At 45.9% G+C, this 21395-nt stretch overlaps 1 protein-coding gene across 2 annotated transcripts in view; it reads right to left on the bottom strand.

The window, feature by feature from the left end:
- The window catches only part of RPS6KA3 (ribosomal protein S6 kinase A3), a 139381-nt gene that overhangs the window by 11820 nt on the left and 106166 nt on the right, over positions 1 to 21395 (bottom strand). For both annotated transcript variants that reach the window (XM_045013097.1, XM_045013154.1), the window contains exons 16-19: positions 18949 to 19038; positions 9126 to 9284; positions 7253 to 7414; positions 6954 to 7030 (exon numbers count right to left, since the gene is read on the bottom strand). In XM_045013097.1, the coding sequence (XP_044869032.1) occupies positions 6954 to 7030; positions 7253 to 7414; positions 9126 to 9284; positions 18949 to 19038 (488 nt within the window). The remainder of the gene's footprint in view (positions 1 to 6953; positions 7031 to 7252; positions 7415 to 9125; positions 9285 to 18948; positions 19039 to 21395) is intronic.

The following is a 21395-nucleotide window of genomic DNA, read 5'->3' as shown; positions in this document are numbered from 1 at the left end:
CCAAAAAGGGACATCAACTGTACAATGAATCCATTGAAAGGGCCAAGGACTATACCTTACGACTCAGCAAGGCATGCAGGGGCATGCCTATGGAGAGAACTCTAAGGCCTTTCAATGCCATGTGCTATCTGCTATGAGTTTGTGTTTGAAACAAAGGAAGTACCAGCATGTGGCAAAAGGACTATAAAGGGCAGATGCATCATCTCCACTTTGTCTTCAGTCCTGCTTCTTATCCTGGAAGAACTTTGCTACAAACTGAAGCTCTGAACAAAGGCCTGAATTACCCATTCAAGCTGTGGATGTATTCCAAAGGGACTTTCAAGCCAGCAAACTCAGCAATACTGCTAAGAACCTAATACATGAACTTTGAATATTTGTATGTATGTGACTGCTTTACCATTTAACGGCTCTCCTCTTGTTCTTTCTTTTTTAATAAACCTTTAGTTTTAGACACTAAAGGATTGACTGGCAGTGTGGTATTTTGGGTAAGATCCAAACCTATACTGACCTGGTAACGTGGCTGGCCCTTTGGGGTCAGAAGAACACTTTGTATATGTGAGCAGAGTTTTTAAAATAACTTATCACTGTACTGGACCTATGTGCTGATTGGGAGCCAGAGAACTGGAATACAATAAAGGGGACTGTGTGATTTCTTTTTTTGCTTCTTGAAAACCACTGTGGGAGATCAGAAGCACAATTTGTGACTGGTTGGGGAATTTAACTTGAGTATTACCCTCCAGTCTTGGGAGTATCTGCTCTCCCTTTTGCAGCCTGCCCTGACCTTGGCATTTCCAGTGAGGGCTGATCTAGGCACACTGGGTCACAACTGGTAAATTTTAATCACATATATTCTCTTCAATATGCATAGTACTTTCTAGCTTTTTTTTGTTAGGAACAAGTTTCCACTTCATGTAAAGTAACAGTGTATGAGAGTCTATTCCTATTCTTAAATAATCATAAGGCTACAAAACATACATTTGATATAATCTTTGACTAGATTTAACAACAGTTAAGCAAACTCATAAGGAAAAGACGGTTACTCACCGTAGTAACTGTTGTTCTTCGAGATGTGTTGCTCCTATCCATTCCAGTTAGGTGTGCGCGCGCCGCGCGTGCATGGCTCTTCGGAAGATTTTTACCCTAGCAACTCCGGCGGGCCGGCTGGGCGCCCCCTGGAGTGGCGCCGCTATAGCACAGGATATATACCCCAGCCGGCCCGTCCGCTCCTCAGTTCCTTCTTGCCGGCTACTCCGACAGTGGGGAAGGAGGGCGGGTCTGGAATGGATAGGAGCAACACATCTCGAAGAACAACAGTTACTACGGTGAGTAACCGTCTTTTCTTCTTCGAGTGATTGCTCCTATGCATTCCAGTTAGGTGATTCCCAAGCCTTACGTAGGCGGTGGGGTCGGAGTTAGATGTTGCAGAACGCAACCGCTAAGCCAAAGGCTGCATCAGCTCTGGACTCCTGGACCAATGAGGCAAAGGTGTGGACCGAGGACCAGGTAGGTGCACAACACATCCCCCAAAAGGGTATGCGAGCCAGGAAGGCAGCTGAGAAGCGTGAGCCCTGGCGGAATGTGCAGTAAGGTGGCTCTATGGAACATGGGCCAAAACAGAGGAGGTGCGGATGCACAACGTCATTGAAGATGAAATCCTCTAGGAGGAGACAGGTATGCCCTTCGTCCGGTATGCCGGTACGATGAAGGTTTTGGGGGCGTTACGAGAGGGCTCTGTCCGCTAGATATAGATTGCGGACGCCCTACGGATGTCGAAGGAGGGCAACCGTTGCTCTCCTTGCAAAGAGAGTGGCTTCGGAAAGAAGACCGGAAGGAAGATATCCTGGTAGATATAAAAGGCCGACACCTCCTTAGGGAGGCAGGTCGGACGTGGTAATAACTGCCCTTGTCCTTAAGGAACACAGTATCCCTTGGGCCTATTGTGAGAGTCTGAAGCTCGGAGACTCGTCTGGCCGCAGGAAAGGCTACAGGAAAACTGTCTTGCAGGACAGGTATATCAATGAGCATGTTGACATTGGCTCGAATAGGGCAGTCATAAAACTGGTTAGAACCAGATTGAAGAACCAGGTTTATGGCGGGGCCCCACTGGGGGGGGGGGGTATACCCACGGGGGGGGGGGGGGGGTATAAACGCTCCAAGCCCTGAAGAACCAGATGGAATGGAGCGGGATCTCAGCGGGAGAAACACTGCGCGTTTCGGAGCAGCAGGAGAAACGCTTCCACTTGGCCAGATACTTTAACCGAATGGAAGATTTTCTACCACCCCGGAGAATCCTGTAGAACCAAGGCAGAACAACGTAACTAGGATCGGTTTAGCCACACAGGAGTCCTGCTGTGAGGTGCAGGGATTACAAGACCGGGTGGTGAAGGTTGCCGTGATCCCGCGTCATGGGGTCTGTGCCAAGAGGGTTACTACCGACAGGTGTAGCAACATGGTGTGCCAGTGCTGCCCAGGTTACGCTGGAGCGATCACGATCAGGGGCGCTCTGTCCCTGCAGAGTTTTAGCAGGACCCTGTGAACCAGCGGGAACAGTGGAAAGCATACGGCAGATGGCTGATCCACGGCCTCAGGAAAATCCTCCAAGACCGAGCCTGGGGAGAGGCCTTGGAACGAGGAGAATTTCTCTCCCTTTCCGTTCTCGCGAGAGCGAGGAGGGCTATGCGGGGAAAGACCCATTTCTGGAAAACGGAATAGATAAAGACCGGAGGAAACTACCACTTGTGAGACAGGAAGGATCTGCTGAGACGATCCGCCAGCTGAATCGCCTGGTACACAAGGCAGACTGCTCTCAGCTCTCGGACATTGATGTGTAAGGCCAGCTCTTGCGCTGACCGAAGGCCGTGAGTGCGAAACTACGCCAGGTGCGCACCCAGCCGAGAGATGGGCTGTCTGTCATGAGGGACCCCGAGGGGTGAATAAAACAGCATCCCTGGATACACCAGGGAGGACGCTGACTCCCGGTCGAGGGAGCCTACGCTGCCCGGGGGGAACGAGACGACCACGAGTATGCCATCTCTGCCCGGGTGGCACACCCAGGTGAGCCACGATTGAAGTGAACGGAGGCGAAGCCTGGCATGTTTGGTTGCAAACGTGCAGACAGCCATGTGACTCAGGAAACCTAGGCAAGTGCGAGCCCAAGTTGGCGGGAAGGTCCATAGACCTTGTACAATTGTTACCCTCGCCTGAAACCAAGGCTGAGGTAAGCAGGCTCTGGCGAGTCTGGAGTCCAGGACGGTCCCAATGAATTCCCTTCCCTGTATGGGAATCAGAGTGCATTTTACTATTGATCATCAAGCCTAGACACAGGAATAGGTTCGTGTCGATGCCCACATGACTGGTAACTTGGGCCCGGTGGTTCTTCGAATGAGCCACTCGTCTAGATACGGAGAACATGTATCCGACGGTGGCGAAGAAAGGCGGCGACTACAGCCATGCACTTTGAATACCCCGGGCTGTATAGAGGCCAACCGGAAGGGCCGTATACTGGGAATAACGATGGTAGGCCCCAAACCGAGGGTACCTTCTGTGTGGAAGAGAAATGGCGACGTGAAAACACGCGCCCTTCATATCGAGGGCGGCGTAGCGTACCAGTCTCCGGGATCCCAGGATGGGATGACGGTCGCCCTGGGTACCATGCGGAACTCATCTGCATCATGACTTGCTGAGTTCCCGCAGGCCTAGGATAGGTCTGAGACCTCCCTTCGCCTAGGGGATTAGGTTTCGTCCTTAGGTACCTCCTGTATAGCTCCGATGAAGAGGAGCGTCCGCACCTCTTGCCAGAGGAATCGCTCGTGAGAGGGGTCCTTAGGAGGGGCGAGGATGGGTAGGCTTTTGCCCCATTGGTGGTCAGAAGGACCCTAATTTCGGCTCCTTTGGGGTGCGGATTGATGGCCACGACTGTGTAAGCCACGCCCGCTGGCCAAGTCCTGACTTTGTCAAGGCGCAGGGTAAGAGCGGAGGCTGGGGACAGAAACGTCGGCGCTGAATCACCGGCGTGTGCATGCTGAGAGAGAGAGAGAAAGAGAGAGAGCGCAAAGTGACCCTGCTGCCCTTTAGGTTCTGCAGCCTAGGGTCAGTGTTTTCAGAGAACAGGCCTGTGCCATTGAAGGGCAAGTCCTGTATAGCGTGCCGCAGCTGCGAGGGAAGGCTCGACAACTGGAGCCCTGAAACGCGCCGCGTAGCAACACCCGAGGCCAGAGTCATGGCAGCGGAGTCAGCTGCGTCCAACGAGGCCTGGAGGGAAGCTCTCTCCAGCTCCGTCCTTTGCTGCAGGAGGGCATCCAACTCTTGACAGGAGTTCCGAAGAACCGACTCTGTAAATTTGCCCACCGCCACCCATAGCAGCGGCTAAGCAGGGCTTGCTGGTTCGCTACGCGAAGTTACAGGGCCCCTCCGGGTACATCTTACGGCCCAGTAAGACCACACGCCCAGCCTCTTTGGATTTAGGGGCTGGTTGCGTTTCGATTAGAGGAGGGCCGGAGGGGTATGTTCCTGCCCCCGCCTCATCTGGGGAGGAGGAAGAAGAAAGGCCAGGGACAAGCGGGTCCTGTGTGGGTTCAAGCTCCTGGACGACCTCCTGATCCGGTGGGATCTGGGAGCCCGGTGCCGAACCGGGGGTTGCTCTGTACCGGTCGGACGGGGACGACTAAGTGTCACCTCTGGCACCCAGAGCTCCGAGGGAACGGAGCGAGATGGGATCACCGGTACGCCCCTGGCGCGGTGGTACACCCAAGGCGTCCATAATGACCACTGATAGGTCTCCTGGAAGACTCTGGAGGGCACATCGGAAAACAGAGTGCTACGCATATGAAGAGTCCGCACGGGACGACACTGATGCGTGGCTGGATGGCCCTGGAGGAGCTGAAAAGCTCTTGGTAGAGCCTCCGTCTGTAACTGACGTCGCTCGATGCGGCACCGGGGATCGGTCCCGGTAGACAGACCGGTACCGAGAACGGGACCTGCCACCAAAGCTGTGCCGGGCGGTCGACCGAGGGTGCGAGGCTCGATGATCAGGAGTGGCTACGGGCGTCCCGGTGCCTGGGGCGGTGCCGGGAGCTGGATCGGTGCTGAGTGTCCCGGACCGGCGAACGGGATGCTGACCGGTGCCGCGAGTACTACTGGTACCAACATGGAGAACGGTGCCGAGACTGTGAGCGGCGTCGAGACCTAGATCAGTGACGGGACCGAGAACATCTGCGTGACCGCGATCCTGAACGGTGCCGCTCTGCGGTGCCGACGTAGGGTGGTCTGATCAAGGCAGGCTTGCCCATCGACCATGTAACCCGCACCGGCGGTGCCGGGGGTTGAGGCAGCGCAGATGCTGTCGTTGCAATCAGCTCCCTCGCCGTGGACACTGTCTCCGGCGTGGAGGGAATAGTGAGCTCGACCATAGCTCGCACCACGGATGCAGCTTCATAGCGAGCTCGACACGGTCCGTACCGGGGAGTGTTCCAGCACTGGACTCGACGGCTTTTGCCTGGCCGGAGTTAATGGTGCGGGCATTGTCGGTGCCGCGGCAGACATTGGTGCCGGGCGATCCGACTGAGCATAGCACTCGGCTGCGGAGCAGGCGGCTGGGACGCAGCTTCAGAGCGAGCTCGACCACGGTCCGTACCGGGGAGCTTTCCGGCACCGGACTTGACGGCTCTTGCCTGGCCGGAGTTAACGGTGTGGATACTGTCGGTGCCGCAGCAGACATCGGTGCCGGGCGATCCGACTGAGCATCGCTCTCGGCTCCGGAGCAGGCGGCTCGGACGCAGCTTCCGGGCGAGCTCGACCACGGTGCGTACCGGGGAGCTTTCCAGCACCGGACTCGACGGCTCTTGCCTGGCCGGAGTTAATGGTGCGGATATTGTCGGTGCCGCAGCAGACTCCATACATGGGAGCTTTCCAGCACCGGACTCGACGGCTCTTGCCTGGCCAGAGTAAATGGTGCGGGTATTGTCGGTGCCGCGGCAGACACCGGTGCTGGATGATCCGACTGAGCATAGCGCTCAGCTGCAGAGGCAGCGGCTCGGACGCAGCAAGGATATTGTGCCTCTTCATCCTCCAGGACAGGGATCCATGCCGAGGGTATGTCGGAGCCAGCGACGGTCGTGCCAGGAGGCCTTGGCGGTACCGGCGATCTGGTGCCGAGGGAGCGCGCCTTGAAAACTAACTAGCGCTCGGCGCCGAGAGCGGAGGAGCAAGAGCTGCCTTCCTCAGGAGCTGTTTAAAACGAAAGCCCCGCTCCCCTTTGTTCACGGATTAAAGGCCTCACAAATGCGGCACTTATCTGTGAGGTAAGATCCCTCGAGGCACTTAGGAGAGGATCTCTTGTCGGCAGCGGCTTGTGGCCGGCCGAGCATTAGAAAACCCTGTGGACCGGGCATCGGACCCGGCACCGGGTGAGGGGAAGGGGATAAACCCCGAACTCCTGTAAAATAAATACACTATACTATTCTACAAACAAACAGAGTTAACTACAACTATAAACAGAACGAGAGAAACTACGAGTAGCTAGGGAAGTGGAGGTCAGCTAAGCTGCGCTCCACTGTTCCAACGGCCGTCACGGGCGGAAAGAAGGAACTGAGGAGCGGACGGGCCGGCTGGGGTATATATCCTGCGCTATAGCGGCGCCACTCCAGGGGGCGCCCAGCCGGCCCGCCGGAGTTGCTAGGGTAAAAATCTTCCGAAGAGCCGTGCACGCGCAGCGCGCACACCTAACTGGAATGCATAGGAGCAATCACTCGAAGAAGAAGTTTATTTAAGATATCAGACTCTTAAGAGCTTGATCCTACTATGTGCAGAGTACTCTCAACTCCCACTGAAACCAGCACCCAGCAGCTCCCAGGAATATTAGCATCTTGCAGGATTAAGCACAATCAGTACTTTGTTTGAGAACAGTAAACTTACATAAGCAAAGAAAAAAACCCACTTAATTTCTGCAAACTTACCCAGTGAGCATAGTATACAGCAGGACACCAAGACTCCATATATCACAAGCAGCATCATAGCCTTGCCTTTTTAAAACCTGTGAAAGGCAAATATAAATTTCTACAGAAAACAGTACACTTTATTATGATTTTGGTGCCAATGTTATATTGCTTCAAAGATCTCAACTGTTTATCGTTTCAAAAGCTAAATTCATTGATAATTTTACAATTATGCAATAATGGAGAAACAATGTTTAAATAATGAAAAAAAACCCTATTAAAATAATCTGAAGGCATGTAAACCACAACTTGATATTTACCTCTGGAGCAACAAAATTTGCTGTGTAACATGGAGTCATCAAAAGACCATTTTCTGCTCTTAGTTGTTTTGCAAAGCCAAAATCACAAATTCGAATTGATTCTGGGTTACCAGATTCATCAACATAAAGAATGTTGCTAGGTTTCAGATCTCTATGAACAACCTAAATAAAAACACAAATACAAAAAAATATATATAAGATAGTGTTCTCTATTATAAGCACTTACTTCACTGCTTTTTAATTTGCAGTTAGCAATGGCCATTAAAAGAAGGTGACATTTCTAATATCAACTCCAGTACACTATAATGCATTGTTTTTGGCTACCCAGAATGTCAGAATGGTGAAATACAGGAGTTAATTTTGAGAACAATACAATAGGTCCAGTTTTCAAATTTGGGCACTCTGAGCATGAAAGCGATGTTTGACACGAGTTGATGATGATGATGAACACTGTGACGGATTGGACTAGGCCCTGAGGCCCCTGCTGGAGGCCTTGTGGCCCTGCCACACCCCACTCCAGAAAAGGGCAGTAGAAAGGTCCTCCAAGTTGCCTAGAGCAGCTGTGTGGGAAACAGACAATTAAGGTCCAGTAGGTCAGCATAAGAAGAGCTGCAGGGCCAAAGCGAGTTCAGTCTTTGCTAGAGCTGGAGGAAAGCGGATGGTCCTCCAGGCTGGCTACTGGGACTGCACAAGGACAAGGCCTTGAGGTAAGGGTGAAGAATGTGCGGGAGCCATGGGGAAGTGGCCCAGGGAATTATAGTAGCAACGCAGTTTATTTAAAGGACATTGCGAACAGCTGCTATCTATAGGGTCCCTGGGCTGGGATTCCCCCACCCCACCAGCCACTGGGAAAGTGGCCTGGAGTTTGAGGCACCCCAGAAGGGGGACTGAACCATAGTGGCCCAGCTGAAGAGCTGGGGCCAGAAAGGCCCTGAGAGGGTGAAGACATTGCCTCCAGGGAAGGAGTCCTAGGGCACTGCTCTGTTCTGAGCAGGAACAAACTGAGACACACATTACAGAGGGCACTGAGAGGGGCCCCTGTTGGACTTGTACCCTGAAAGGGGTTTGTGTTGTTTTGATCTCACAGACAGACAGTGCGTGACTTGGCCGGAGGGCTGAGTCAGCGAAGAGCCATCATAGACAGGTAAAGAAAGAGCGCAGGCACACATGCTTGGTCGGGGGGCACTCGTGAGAGGTGAGTGCAACTCCTTTATAAACATCAAGTAATTTAATCTCCAAATTTCCTAGAACGATAGTGTTTGGAGAAATAAAGATTGTGTAGGCTGAATTATTGACAACTGTTTCTTGAGATATAAATTTAGGAATATGACTTCAACATTTGTCACAAAGGCTGTTATCATACATAATGGGATGCCATGGCAGACAAGCAAATGAATGTATTAATGAGGTGTTAATTATAAAGCTTATTTTTCCTCTTCTCCTCCTTCCTATCACAGATACAGATGTGTCATCTGTTTTCCTCATCCAACACCTCCACTCATTTTGGTGACATCACTACCTCCTGCCTTATGGCCTCCCTGGCACCCAATGTCACTCTCCATCTTTGTCCTTAATCATCAGGTTCCTTTCTTTTATAATACAAAGATTTTTCACTCTTGACTATCACCACATCAACCGTACCCACCTCTAAATTACTTTGTCTGTCAAAATGAGCTTTCCGCTACAGAAACTATGCAGAGTTTGAGAGTTTTGGAGAAAAGGTTTGGTGCAGCATAGTTATTTTCTAGGAAACATTTGTTTAATTTTTACACAATGGAAGAATGCATCAGTTGTGGGTTTGTCCTTTCAAATTGTGTTTCAGTATATATTAGATAATGCATTTCTAAATGTTTTCTTCAAGTAGAATACTTACCCCTTGTGCATGGAGGTACTCAACAGTTCTTGTTATTGTGAGCAGGACAGCACTAGCTTCTCGTTCTGAGAAAAACTTTTGCCTAAGAATTTTGTCCAGCAGTTCTCCTCCTTTCATAAGTTCTGTTACCACATATACGTACTTTCCATCATCATACACCTACAAAAATGAAATAAATTAGCATGTAAACTTCTTTAAAATTTTTTTTTCTATTACCCTTCTCTAAGGATGTCAATATAGTGCAGATAACCCAAAAGGATTCTTTTTATTACAAAACCTGTGGAATTACTGCCACTCCCCAACCAACCTATTTGAACAATATTTTAAAATGCAAAACGAGCACAAAACTTTATCCATTAAACAATAAGTACAGTAACTGAATAACATGCAATAAATTGCTAGGCAAAAGTCTGAAAACAAAGAACAGGTGAGCAAAATTTAGGAGTGCTCAGATTACTACTTTGATATCTAAATGACTATCAGATCTGGATGCAGTAGAGATAATAAGCTAACACTGCTATTGTCAAGGCTGAATTAGAGCTAATTTCATAATGAAGTAACTATTCCACAAAAAAAGTTCAGCAATGGCTAGAAATTAGCCATTTCAGCATCAGTTTTAGGGCACTGTAGAACAACTTTTCAAAATTCATCTTACATAATAATTTGGGGACACTGCAGTTAGTGCATGAAACAATCTTAGATTTTATTGATTTCTAAATGTTACAATGCTAATTGTGTCAAAGTCCATTTATAAATTCCTATCCCATTTCTTGGAAAATTTGATACTGTGCACACATGTACTATTCTAAAAAGCTTATTGAAGTCCATTAAGACATCATCCTGTATTTTTCACTATGAAAAATTGTTTAAGTGTTTTTGCTTATGTCCATTTGGTCTGCTTCTATTTTGGTGAGATAAGGTGGGTGATTATCTTTTATTGGATCTTCTGTTGGTGAGAAAGACAAGCTCTTGAGTCTGTGTGGCTTTTAGCTCGTCTCTTTCACCAACAGACGTTGGTGCAATAAAAATATATTACCTCACCCACCACATCTCTCTAATATCCTGGGACGGCTTGGCTACAACTACACTCTATTCTGGTGAAACAGCAGACCAGTTATCCATTTTAGCAGCTGGGGGTACTGCAGCTTATAAACTGCATAGAAGCACCTTGAAAGCATTAATATCTGAATACCACATTTCATTTTTATTGCACTTCAATGGGCTTTTAACTTCAATCTCCTTCAAAATTTGGCTTTTGTTTTAAAGAAACCTTCATTAAATGATCCTCCTGCTCTTATACAGACATGTACTTTTAGAGAAATCATTCCCTCATTATTCCCTCAGTGAGGTGGGGGAAAACAATAACAGAAAATGTGGAAATGGCAGAGGTGCTTAATGACTTCTTTATTTCAGTTTTCACCAAGCAGGTTGGTGGTGATTGGACAACTAACATAGTGAATGCCAGTGAAAATGTAGGATCAGAGGCTAAAATAGGGAAAGAACAAATTAAACATTACTTAGGCAAGTAAGATGTCTTCAAGTCAGCAGGGCCTGATGAAATGCATCCTAGAATACTCAAGGAGCTGACTGAGGAGATATCTGAACCATTAGCGATTATCTTTGCAAAGTCATGGAAGACTGGAAAAGGGCAAATACAGTGCCCATCTATAAAAAGGGAAATAAGAACAACCCAGGGAATTACAGACCAGTCAGCTTAACTTCTGTACCCGGAAAGATAATGGAGCAAATAATTAAACAATCAATTTGCAAACATCTAGAAGATAATAAGGTGATAAGTAACAGTCAGCATGGATTTGTCAAGAACAAATTATGTCAAACCAACCTGATAGCTTTCTTTGACAGGGTAACAAGCCTTGTGGATGGGGGGACATGGTATATCTTGACTTTAGTAAAGCTGTCTTGCATGACTGTCTTGCATGACCTTCGCAAACAAAATAGGGAATTACAACCTAGATGGAGCTACTTTAAGGTGAGTGCATAACTGGTTGGAAAACTGTTCCTAGACAGTAGTTATCAGTGGTTCACAGTCATGCTGGAAGGACATAAGTGGGGTCCCACAGAGATCAGTTCTGGTTTGGTTCAATATCTTCATCAATGATTTAGATAATGGCATTGAGCACACTTGTAAAGTTTGCGGAGGATACTAATCTGGGAGGGGTTGCAAGTGCTTTGGAAGATAGGATTATAATTCAAAATGATCTGGAAAAACTGGAGAAATGGTCTTAAGTAAATAGGATGAAATTCAATAAGGACAAATGCAAAGTACTCCACTTAGGAAGGAACATTCACTTGGACACTCACAAAATGGGAAATGACTGTCTAGGAAGGAGTACTGCAGAAAGGGATCTGGGGCACAGTGGACCACAAGCTAAATATAAGTCAACAGTGTAACACTGTTGCAAAAAAAGTGAACATTCCGGGATGTATTAGCAGGAGTGTTGTATTCAATGTAATTTGTGACAGGGTCAGGCCAGATGGCTACAAGAGAGTGGTTGAAGGTAGATACATTAGCTCCAGGTTAAGCAGGTCCCTTTTCCCTGGGTAAGATAACAAGGACTATTCCAGAACACTTAGGAACTTTCTAGAATTAATTAAGGCAGGCAGGCTAATTAGGACACCTGTAGCCAATTGGGAAGTTACTAGAATTAATTAAGGCTAATCAGGACACCTGGTATAAAAAGGCTCTCACTCCAGTTAGTGGTGTGTGCGTAAGGAGCTGGGAGTGAGAGAACATGCTGCTGGAGCACTGAGAAGTACAAGCATTAACAGACATCAGGAGGAAGGTCCCGTGGTGAGGACAAAGAAGGTGTTGGGAGGAGGCCATGGGGAAGTAGCCCAGGCAATTGTAGCTGTCGTGTAGCTGTTCCAGAAGGCACTATAGACAGCTGCAATCCACAGGGCCCTGGGCTGGGCCGGGGTAGAGGGTGGGCCTGGGTTCCCCACAAAACCTCCCAACTCCTGATCCAACACAGGAAGATCTCTGAGGCTAGCAAAATCTGCCAATAAGCGCAAGACCCACCAAGGTAGAGGAGGAACTTTATCACAAATTCTTCCACTCTACTCCTTGCTGATTAGGCCTTAACTGGAGTATTGTGTCCAGTTCTGGGTGCCACATTTCAAGAAAGATGTGGACAAATGGGAGAAAGTCCAGAGAAGGGCAACAAAAATTATTAAAGGTCTAGAAAACATGACTTATGAGGGAAGATTGAAAAAATTGGGGTTTTTAAGTCTGGAAAAGAGAAGACTGTGGGGAGAAGGGGCATGATAATTGTTTTCATGTACATAAAAGGTTGTTACAAGGAGGAGGGAGAAAAATTGTTCTTGTTAACCTCTGAGGACAGAACAAGAAGCAATGGCCTTAAATTGCAGCAAGGGAGGTTTAGGTTGAACATTAGTAAAAACTTCCTAACTGTAAGGGTGGTTTAGCACTGGAATAAATTGCCTAGGGAGGTTGTGGAATCTCCATCACTGGAGGTTTTTAAGAGCAGGTTAGACCAACGCTTGTCAGGGATGGTTTCGATCAGTGGTGGGCAACCTCTGGTCCGCGGCCACTGGTAGCTGCAGGCGACCGTGCCTGTGGACAGTCAGTGTAAATAAACTGTCTTGTGGCCCACCAATGGATTACCCTGATGGGCCACAGGTTGCCCGCCACTGGTTTAGATAATACTTAGTCCTGCCATGAGTGCAGGTGATTGGACTAGATGACCTCTTGAGGTCCCTTCCAGTCCTATGATTCAATATAAAATTTCCAAATTGTTAGCACTATCTGCCCCATAGTATCTGCCAAAAATGATGAAATTACTTTTGTTTCACTTTTAAATTAGAAGAGGTACCCTTGGTCCTAAAATAAAATAAAATTGTGTATTTAACTAATGAATGAATCAAGAGGAACTCGTCATTTTTATTTTTTTCCCTCTCAAAATCTCTAAGGCAATTATATTTTACACTTTATTATATTTTATAGTATAGGCTAATAAACATAGCAAATTTTGGTTTTCAAAGTGAAGGAAGTTTAGTTACTCAAATGTTTAAAAGTGACATTTCTATACCTTTCATTACACTACAGGGTAGTTAAAATTAGTTAGGTAGGGAGTTTTGTTTTTTTCCCCCACTTATCTGCTTTATCAATAATACAATTTTACAAAATTCATATTGTAGAAAGCATGCTTTTCAATAAGGCTGCTTCCAAATGCAGAAGAAAAAGCTATAAGGGTTAATTTAGCCATTAATTCCCCAGATTTTAAAAGGCTCATGATTTTTTGAAAACACAAATTACAAAATTTGAGTTCCTCCGAGAGAGCAAGGATTGTTAAAAAAAAAAATTTCAATGTAAATTCCTGAATGAATTAATTAAAGTACCTAAAAACAGTAATCTTAACATCTTTTGGGTTAAGACATTTAATGTTATACAAAATGTAAAATCAGAGAAATTAAATAATTCTGGACACTAAAAGGATAAAATTTTACAGATCTAAAACTGATGCTGATTTCTTCCAGGGTAGGCACATACTAGTTCAGGTAAAAGGGGACATTTTATGGCAAGAGTAACCAGTATTTCAAATCTTAGCTTGGATGTCCTCCTTCGGCTATACTGATAGTGGCCTTCAGGGTCTCAAAGGCTCTTGTTTGGTGAACAGTAGAGAAGGGTAAAAGTAACCAGTGTTTCAAATACTTGGTATGAACCTTCAACATTTGGCTGTGAATTATTCACAAGCGTCTTTACAGTTTGGTCCATTCCCAAAAAATAGTTTGCACTGAAAAATGCTGGAAAGGTTTTTTCCCCAGAGTTAGAGGTATATTGTGTTGTAAAATGAAGACGCTCCCCCCCCCCCCCACCAAAATCTGAGGAAGCTGCATTGCAAGGAAAACAGTGTCTTGACTATCCATCATTCCAATGCAGCAACCTTTAAGATGAAACATAACTAGGGCTGAGTGAAAACTGGAATTTCCATCCTGTCGGAAATTCTAATATTTCTACATTTGTTTTCATCCTAAATTTGGATTGAAAGTAGAAATGTGAAAAAAAATTTTGAAAATGTTGAAATGTTTTGTTCTGGCATTCCAAAACTGAAACATTTTGTTGTAACACATTGAAACATTTCATTTTGAGTCAATTCAATGTTAAGCTGAATGTGCCTAAGGGTCCTCATGGGGAGAAGTAGTACTCACATTGTGCAGTAACCAGAGTTTTTTGAGATCTGAAGTGGAGCACCCACTCTACTTGAAGAGAGGTTATTGACCTTGTGCAGTAACTTAAGTTGTTCAAGATGTGTTCCTGTGTGTGCTCTTCTACCTGTCCTCCTTCCCCCCTGCTTCCTTTGTGGGACTTTGTGGTAGAGAAGGAACTGAGAGCGGTTTGCTTGCGCAGCCCTGTACGTCCTCCGAACAGAGAACGAAGATGTGTAGCATGCATTTGTGGGCCAAACAGAATGATATCTAAAATCGCCCATCAAAGGCACAGGGCACATGCACATCTATATCCCTGTGGGTGCTCCACTTCAGGTGATTCCTGAGTAGTATCCACATATTGCATTGCCAATTGCAGCATCTGATCTATAGGCATGAACCAGAACATAATGGTTGGAGGAAGTACATACAGAGATCCAGGTTGCAGTGCTGCAAATTTCAGTAACTGGAATGTCTTTGATTAATGCAATAGATGTAAACTGTGCCATTGCAGAATGAACTATTACTCTAGAAGGAGGCTGAATGTCAACAAAGTTATAACATGCAATAATAATTCCCGAGATCCATCTTGAGTCTCTTTGGGTGGAGAATGCACATCCTTTGTACCCGTCCTCAACTGAAGAGTCTAGAAGACTTTCAGAACAGTTTGGTTTTGTCCAGTTTGAAAGCTAATGCCCTTCTGACATACAGGGTACAAAAGGCAGCTTCTTGTCTACTCTGATGTTGTTTTGGGGGGAAAAAATGGAAGATGAATAGTCTGCTTAATATGAAATTCAGAAGACACCTGAGGGAGAAACTTGGGGATGTGGTCAGAACAATGCCTTTTTTTTTAGAAACACTGTAAAAGGAAGGTCTCCCATCAAAGCACCCAGTTCTCCAACCCTGTGGGTGGAAGTGATGGCCACCAAGAAAGCTGTTTTCATGGATAAATGAAGCAATGGACATGTAGCTAATGGCTCAAAGGGGTGTTCCATAAAGCAATTAAGAACCAAGTACAAGTCTCTTATTGGAGTAGATTCTCTAGTCTGTGGAAAAAGATTAATCAGTCCCCTTAGAAACCGGAGGTTGTGGGATGAGCAAACACTGAAAAACTTTCATGGACAAATGAAAGGCTGTAATAGCCACCAAGTGAACCTTGACAGAACTCATAGTGAGAGCTGATGTCTTTAATTCCAACAGTTAGTCAAGGATGGTGGAAAGAGAAGAGTGAATGGGAGACACTTGCTGATGGGTATACAAGTGGTGTACCACACCTAAAGTCTCAGAATTTCTAGATTGGGGTGAAGCATCTGACCAGCATGCTGAGACAACAGACAGTAATGGGTTGGAAGTCTCATTGGTAGATGAGAAGCAAGTCAAATGAGGTAAGGATACCAAACTCATCTTGGTGCAATTAAAATGACCATGGGACTTGTCTTGTTTGATTTTGTTCAGTACTTTCAAAAGTAATGGTGTTGGTGGATATGCATAAAGAAGGCCTCTTGTCCACAAGAGGAGGAAGGCCCAGTGACTGAGGGTCATGCTTGAGCAAAATTTCTTGCACTTTTATGTCGACGGTAACTGCAAAAAGGTCTACCTCTGAAATCCCCAAGTTAAGAATATGTTGTTGAGAGCTTCTGAGTCTGGATCCCATTTGTAATTTTGGGAGAAGTGCCTGCGCAGGTTGTTGGCCATGGTGTTTTGAACAACTAGAAGGTAAGAAGCTGAGAGACTACCTGTCTGGCTATGCACCAATTCCAGAGTTTTATCATTTTGGCACAGAGTGAAGGAAAAACATGCCCCTCCCTGACAACTGATATAAAACATGCAGGCTATATTGTCTGTCATGATCTTGACTGAACTGGATCTGCTCAGAGAAAGGAAGTGAAAGCAAGCATTGCTGGCTGCTCTCATTTCTAGAAGTTTGACATGGAGAAACTGTTCTTGGGATGACCATTTGCCCTGAACTGAGGCCCCAAATGTGCCCCCCAACTGAAAGGGGAAGCATCTGATGTTGCCATGATGGTAAGAGACTTCTCAATAAACTGGACTCCTGCAGTCCTTGGAAGGGTCCTTTCACCAGCTAAGTGACTGCAGAAGCCACTTGGGTAGACACCTGTTTGTTCAGACTGTGCTTATTTGATATATAGACTATCCTGAGTCATCACTGAAGGTACTGAAGATGTAACCTGGCATTTTGAATTACAACACATGATGACACATGCCCCAATAGCTGAAGACCATTCCTTACTGAGGTTTCAGGGCTGAGCTGAATCCCTTAGATGAGTGTCTTTTGAGTGAGAAATCTGCTGGTAGTTAGGTAAGCACTGCCTGTCACCACATCCAGAGAAGCTGCTATGAAATCTATCTGCAGCACTGGTGTCAAAGCACACTTCTCAAGATTTAGTTGGAGGGCTAGTCTGTGGAATAACAAGATTATTCTTTCTATTGCTGACCATAGCTCTGGATAAGATTGGCCCCTGTGTAGGGGGAGACTTTGGCAAACCAGTAAAATGCCTAAAACCACTATGGCTTATTGTTAAAGGTGGCCTAGTCAGCAAGCTGTAAACTGGCCATTCAGCAATCTCAGCTTGACCAAGGCAGGAGGGGAGGGGGTTCTGGGTGCCACAGCAAGGGCAGCTTGACCCCGCACCCTTCCTGATAAGAATTGTGTTGAAGTTGCTGATACATGCATTTTAAAAGAGCAGGATGTACCCTCAGGAATGTCTATTGGGGTCTCAAGGCCGCAGACTCTGGAAAAACCCACACCTGGTTAATCAATCAGAAGGAACCTCTTGCTGGATCCTTGAAATTGCTTACTTAACAAGTAGAGAGGTAGCCGTGTTAGTCTGGATCTGTAAAAGCAGCAAAGAGTCCTGTGGCACCTATTAGACTAACAGACGTATTGGAGCATGAGCTTTCAAGGGTGAATACCCACTTCGTCGGATGCATTACTTAACAAGGTTTCTTTAAGGGACATGTCATTCTATTACTAATGTATAAATAAGGGGAAAAGCTTGAGATAGTTGGACTCGTTTGGGGACTCTCTTTGGACTCTCCCTCTGGATCAGTCTGCCGGAGGGGACCGCAAGATGTAAGATTTGGCCACCGTAAGCCTGCCACTGTGTCACTCGAAAGCCACATTCAGCTTTAGTAATTATCAAGGGTTGGGGGTGTTTTACGAATCTTGTTGCGGACGTGTGTAAGTGCTTGAGACTGTAAAGTTTAGCTTTAAGTGAAAGCACTCATGTTGTCCTGTTTGTGCCAGCCATCTATCGGTCAGATGGCCATGTCTCCCCTGATTTATTTCCTGACATCACCTCGCAGAGTAAAAGTTACCAAGATCTTTGGGTTGAAAGAACCCCGGGTAAGACCTGAACAACCGAACGTTGAGGTAAGGGAAGACAATTATCTCTAAATGACGGTGGTCAGCTACAACTACCATGATCTCTGAGAATATCCTTCTGGCCGTGGCTGACTACAAAAATGAAGAAACCTCAGTGAACTGCAACATGAAAATTGGCATCTTGACAGTCACAAACCAATCCGCAGAAATGAGAGGGGATTATAGCTGTGAGGATCATCATGCTGAATTTCTGCTGTTTCACATAGTTGTTCAGACATCTAAGATCTAATAGCTGTTTACATCCCCCATTCTTTCCTGGACCCTGAAAATACTTGAATAAAACCACTTTCCTCTGTGCTGAACTGGAACAAAGGCCTTACTGAAATCCAGGTAGATTAGATCTACTACATTTCCTTCATCTAAAAAATCAGTTATCTTCTCAAAGAAGGAGATCTGGTTGGTCCTGCATGATCTACCTTGTGTAAAACCATGTTGCATTTTATCCCAATTACCGTTCACCTGTGTACATTTCCTTGTCACCACATGGCTCACTTATTGTAGTTCCCTCTTCAATGGGCTTACAGCAAGGTTTCTTTATCGCTTGCAGATTGTTCAGACCATAACAGCAAATCTGTTCACTGGATTAAGCAACTGTGAAGATATTATACCCACTCTACATTCTTTACACTGAATACCAAATATCATCTAGGGATCGCACCATCGTGCCTTAGGTTGGCAGACAGTCATGTCTCTGTTGGACTGGGCCATGTGTGTGCCACTATACTATGGCATGGTATAAGAACCTAGATGGAACAGAACCTACTCCCACATAAATCCATACTAGTTCATCTCTTCCCACTTTGAAGAACACCTAATTACTTCTACACCCCGAAGTGTTTTTGAATGACCACTGGACTTTTATTAACTTTCCCTCCTATCCCTTCCCTTCATCTTGTCTCTTTTACATTATACAGTGACATTTTTCTTTTAACTAGCAATTTCAGATAGTTTATTAATATACAATAAAATATTAATCACAATCTACTATGTTGAGTACCTCAAATAAAAATGACTATTTTTAATAATTACCTATTTTAGTTTAAAATTGGATATTGGCAAAAGCATATTAAGACATTTGAAATTGTACCATTTTACTCTTTATATTAGACAAAGAAGTATTTTTAGATACATCTAAAACATGCATGTTGTTCTTTGACAGATACAAAATGAAGAGTGAAAACATTTTTTATAATATCCAATCAAAGAATGAATCTTTTGGTGTCTACTTACATCTTTAAGGGTAATAATATTTGGATGCTGTCCATAGCGCAGTAGGATTTCAATTTCCTCTGTTGGATCTCTTTTGCTCTTGTCAATAATCTAGAAGACCAAGCAAGTTTGTAAGAATAAATATTTTCTAAACACTGAAGATAGACAGATGTTTTCATTTGTACAAATACACAACCTTCCTCACCAATGTTTACAGGGATGTTGGCTACAATCAAGACTTGGTTCCTTGAGAGAGGAAAAAATCTTTTGGAAGAATGTGGAAAATTCTTCAGGTGGATAGGATGCTGGTGATTCTTCAGGTCACACTCATTAATGTGAAGATGGCAATAAATAATACTTTAACCATCCACTTAATAAAGCATAAAGCCCCTGACTTTGCATGTGTTACTGAATCCTGGATGGATGACATTCCTGGACTGATTTAGTATGGCTGTCTCCAACTAGGCACTTGGGGCTAGATCTACAAAGGGACTTAATTTTAGGCACCCTGTCACCCAGTGGGATCCACAGCCCTGAGTTAGCTACCTACACTCCCTATACAATTCATGAGGAAAGACAGGCACCTAAGAACGGGATCCACATAAGCCAGGACGTTGAGTATGGAACCACCTAAGTTAGTCAATAAAAATGCTGAGGAGAAGGGTAGGTCCTAAGCTCACCCCTCAAAGTGAGTTAGGCACCTAACTCCAGGCTGCAGGGAGGTGCCTATCTCTGTTGGGGGATTCTCAGCCATGCACTTTCTCCTAGTTAGGTGTCCAAGCTGTTCCTTGCAACAAACACCAGCGAAGGTGGTAGTACTGCCCCACCTATCCCCTGATAAGTTTTAGATCTGTGGTTAGGGCATTCACCTAGGATGTGGGAGACCCAGGTTAAATTTCTCTGCCTGATGTAGAGAAGGGATCTGAACTCGGGTTTTCGCCCTCCTACAAGAGTACTCTATCCACTGGGCTCTAGGGAATTTTGGGGTGCAGGGGGTCTCTCAGTCTCTCTATTGAAGCTTTAAGTTTCCACTGTATACAAATAACTGAATATACACTGAGCCAAAGAGTGAGTGGGTGGTTCTATAGCTCAGTGGTTAGAGCACTCTCATGGGAGGGGAGAGACCCATGTTCATATCCCTGCTCCACCTCAGGCAGAGGCAGGATTTGTGTCCATGTCTCCCACATTCCAGAGTATCATCCTAACCACTGGGCTATAAGTTATAAGGATGGCACCACCACAACCACTACCTCCTGTTTTTTGTGTGTTTAAACCTGATCTGAGCATGCCTACTGGATTAAACCCCACACGTAAGAAAGAAGGGCAGCATCTAGTTTGAGGATCATACTAGGGCTTGGTGCATGCACCCTGGCAGAAACGTAGGCCTTGTTTACAGTGGTGGCACCACATAAGGTATGTGAAGCTACATGTGATAGTGAAAAGCAGGCTGTGTCCACATTGCATTGCATAACTACATGCAACAGTGAAAGGTTCCACCAGGGGGAAGCAGCAGGCTGCAGTAAGGAAAGGTTCTGGCAGCTCCCCACTGCTGGAACCTTTCACTGCAGCAAAGACAGACACTGGCTGTGGGGAGGCAGCAGAGAAAACTCTGGCAGCTCCCTGCTGCCAGAGCCTTTTGCTGCAGCAGGGAAAGACTCCAGCAGCAGGGAGCTCCCAAAGCCTTTTTCTACTGCCTCCCCATGATCAGAGACTTTTGCTGCAACAGGGAAAAGCTCTGCCAAAGGGAGGCAGAGGGACACTATACTGCTAAAAAAAACCCAGTAGACATAGGAAGCACTGCTGGGGGATGTAGAGAGAGTGTAGGGTATATACCCTAGCATTCTGGTGTATCTGTACTCTATTCACCTAAGCAGCTCCTCACCATCTACACTGTTATTTAAGTACCTAGGGGGCTTTAATAGTGGAAATTTAGGCACCTAGGGACTAAGTGTCTACAGAGTTAGGCAGCAGCTGAGTGGGAGTTTTGAGGATCTCAGTGATGCCTTCATGTTGGACTTAGGCACCTAAACTCTTTTGTGGATCTAGCCCCAGGTGCAGCACAAGAAGATACAAGACATGTGAAACCAGAAAAAGGGAAATCCCCTGGGGTTTTCAGTTAAGCATCAGATGCTTATTTGAATCTATCAAAACCTATGACATTGCCCTACACCAACCATCCCTCTTTTAACAAGCACTGTTTTCCCCTACCTTTTGTCTTCTTGGGGGGAAGCCTAATGACTTGCTACTCACATTTGGTATAATTGAGAATGTCTGGTAGGTTCAGTTTTGCCATTTGCCACTGAAGAAGATAAGCCTGCTCCTCCTCATGATGCACTACTTCCTTTCCTCCCTTCCACCTGAGTTGTGAGGTTTACCCCAATGTCGTCTCCTCCTTTTTATCTCTTATCCCTTTCCTGCATGAGGTTTTGAAGTTATTGCTTCTAGCTGAATCCTTCTTTCCCCCTGCA

This window comes from Mauremys mutica, chromosome 1 (assembly GCF_020497125.1).
Source record: "Mauremys mutica isolate MM-2020 ecotype Southern chromosome 1, ASM2049712v1, whole genome shotgun sequence".
Classification (NCBI taxonomy): Eukaryota; Metazoa; Chordata; order Testudines; family Geoemydidae; genus Mauremys; species Mauremys mutica.
The sequence above is the reverse complement of the archived record's forward strand: the minus strand, read 5'-3'. Positions and strand labels throughout refer to the sequence as shown.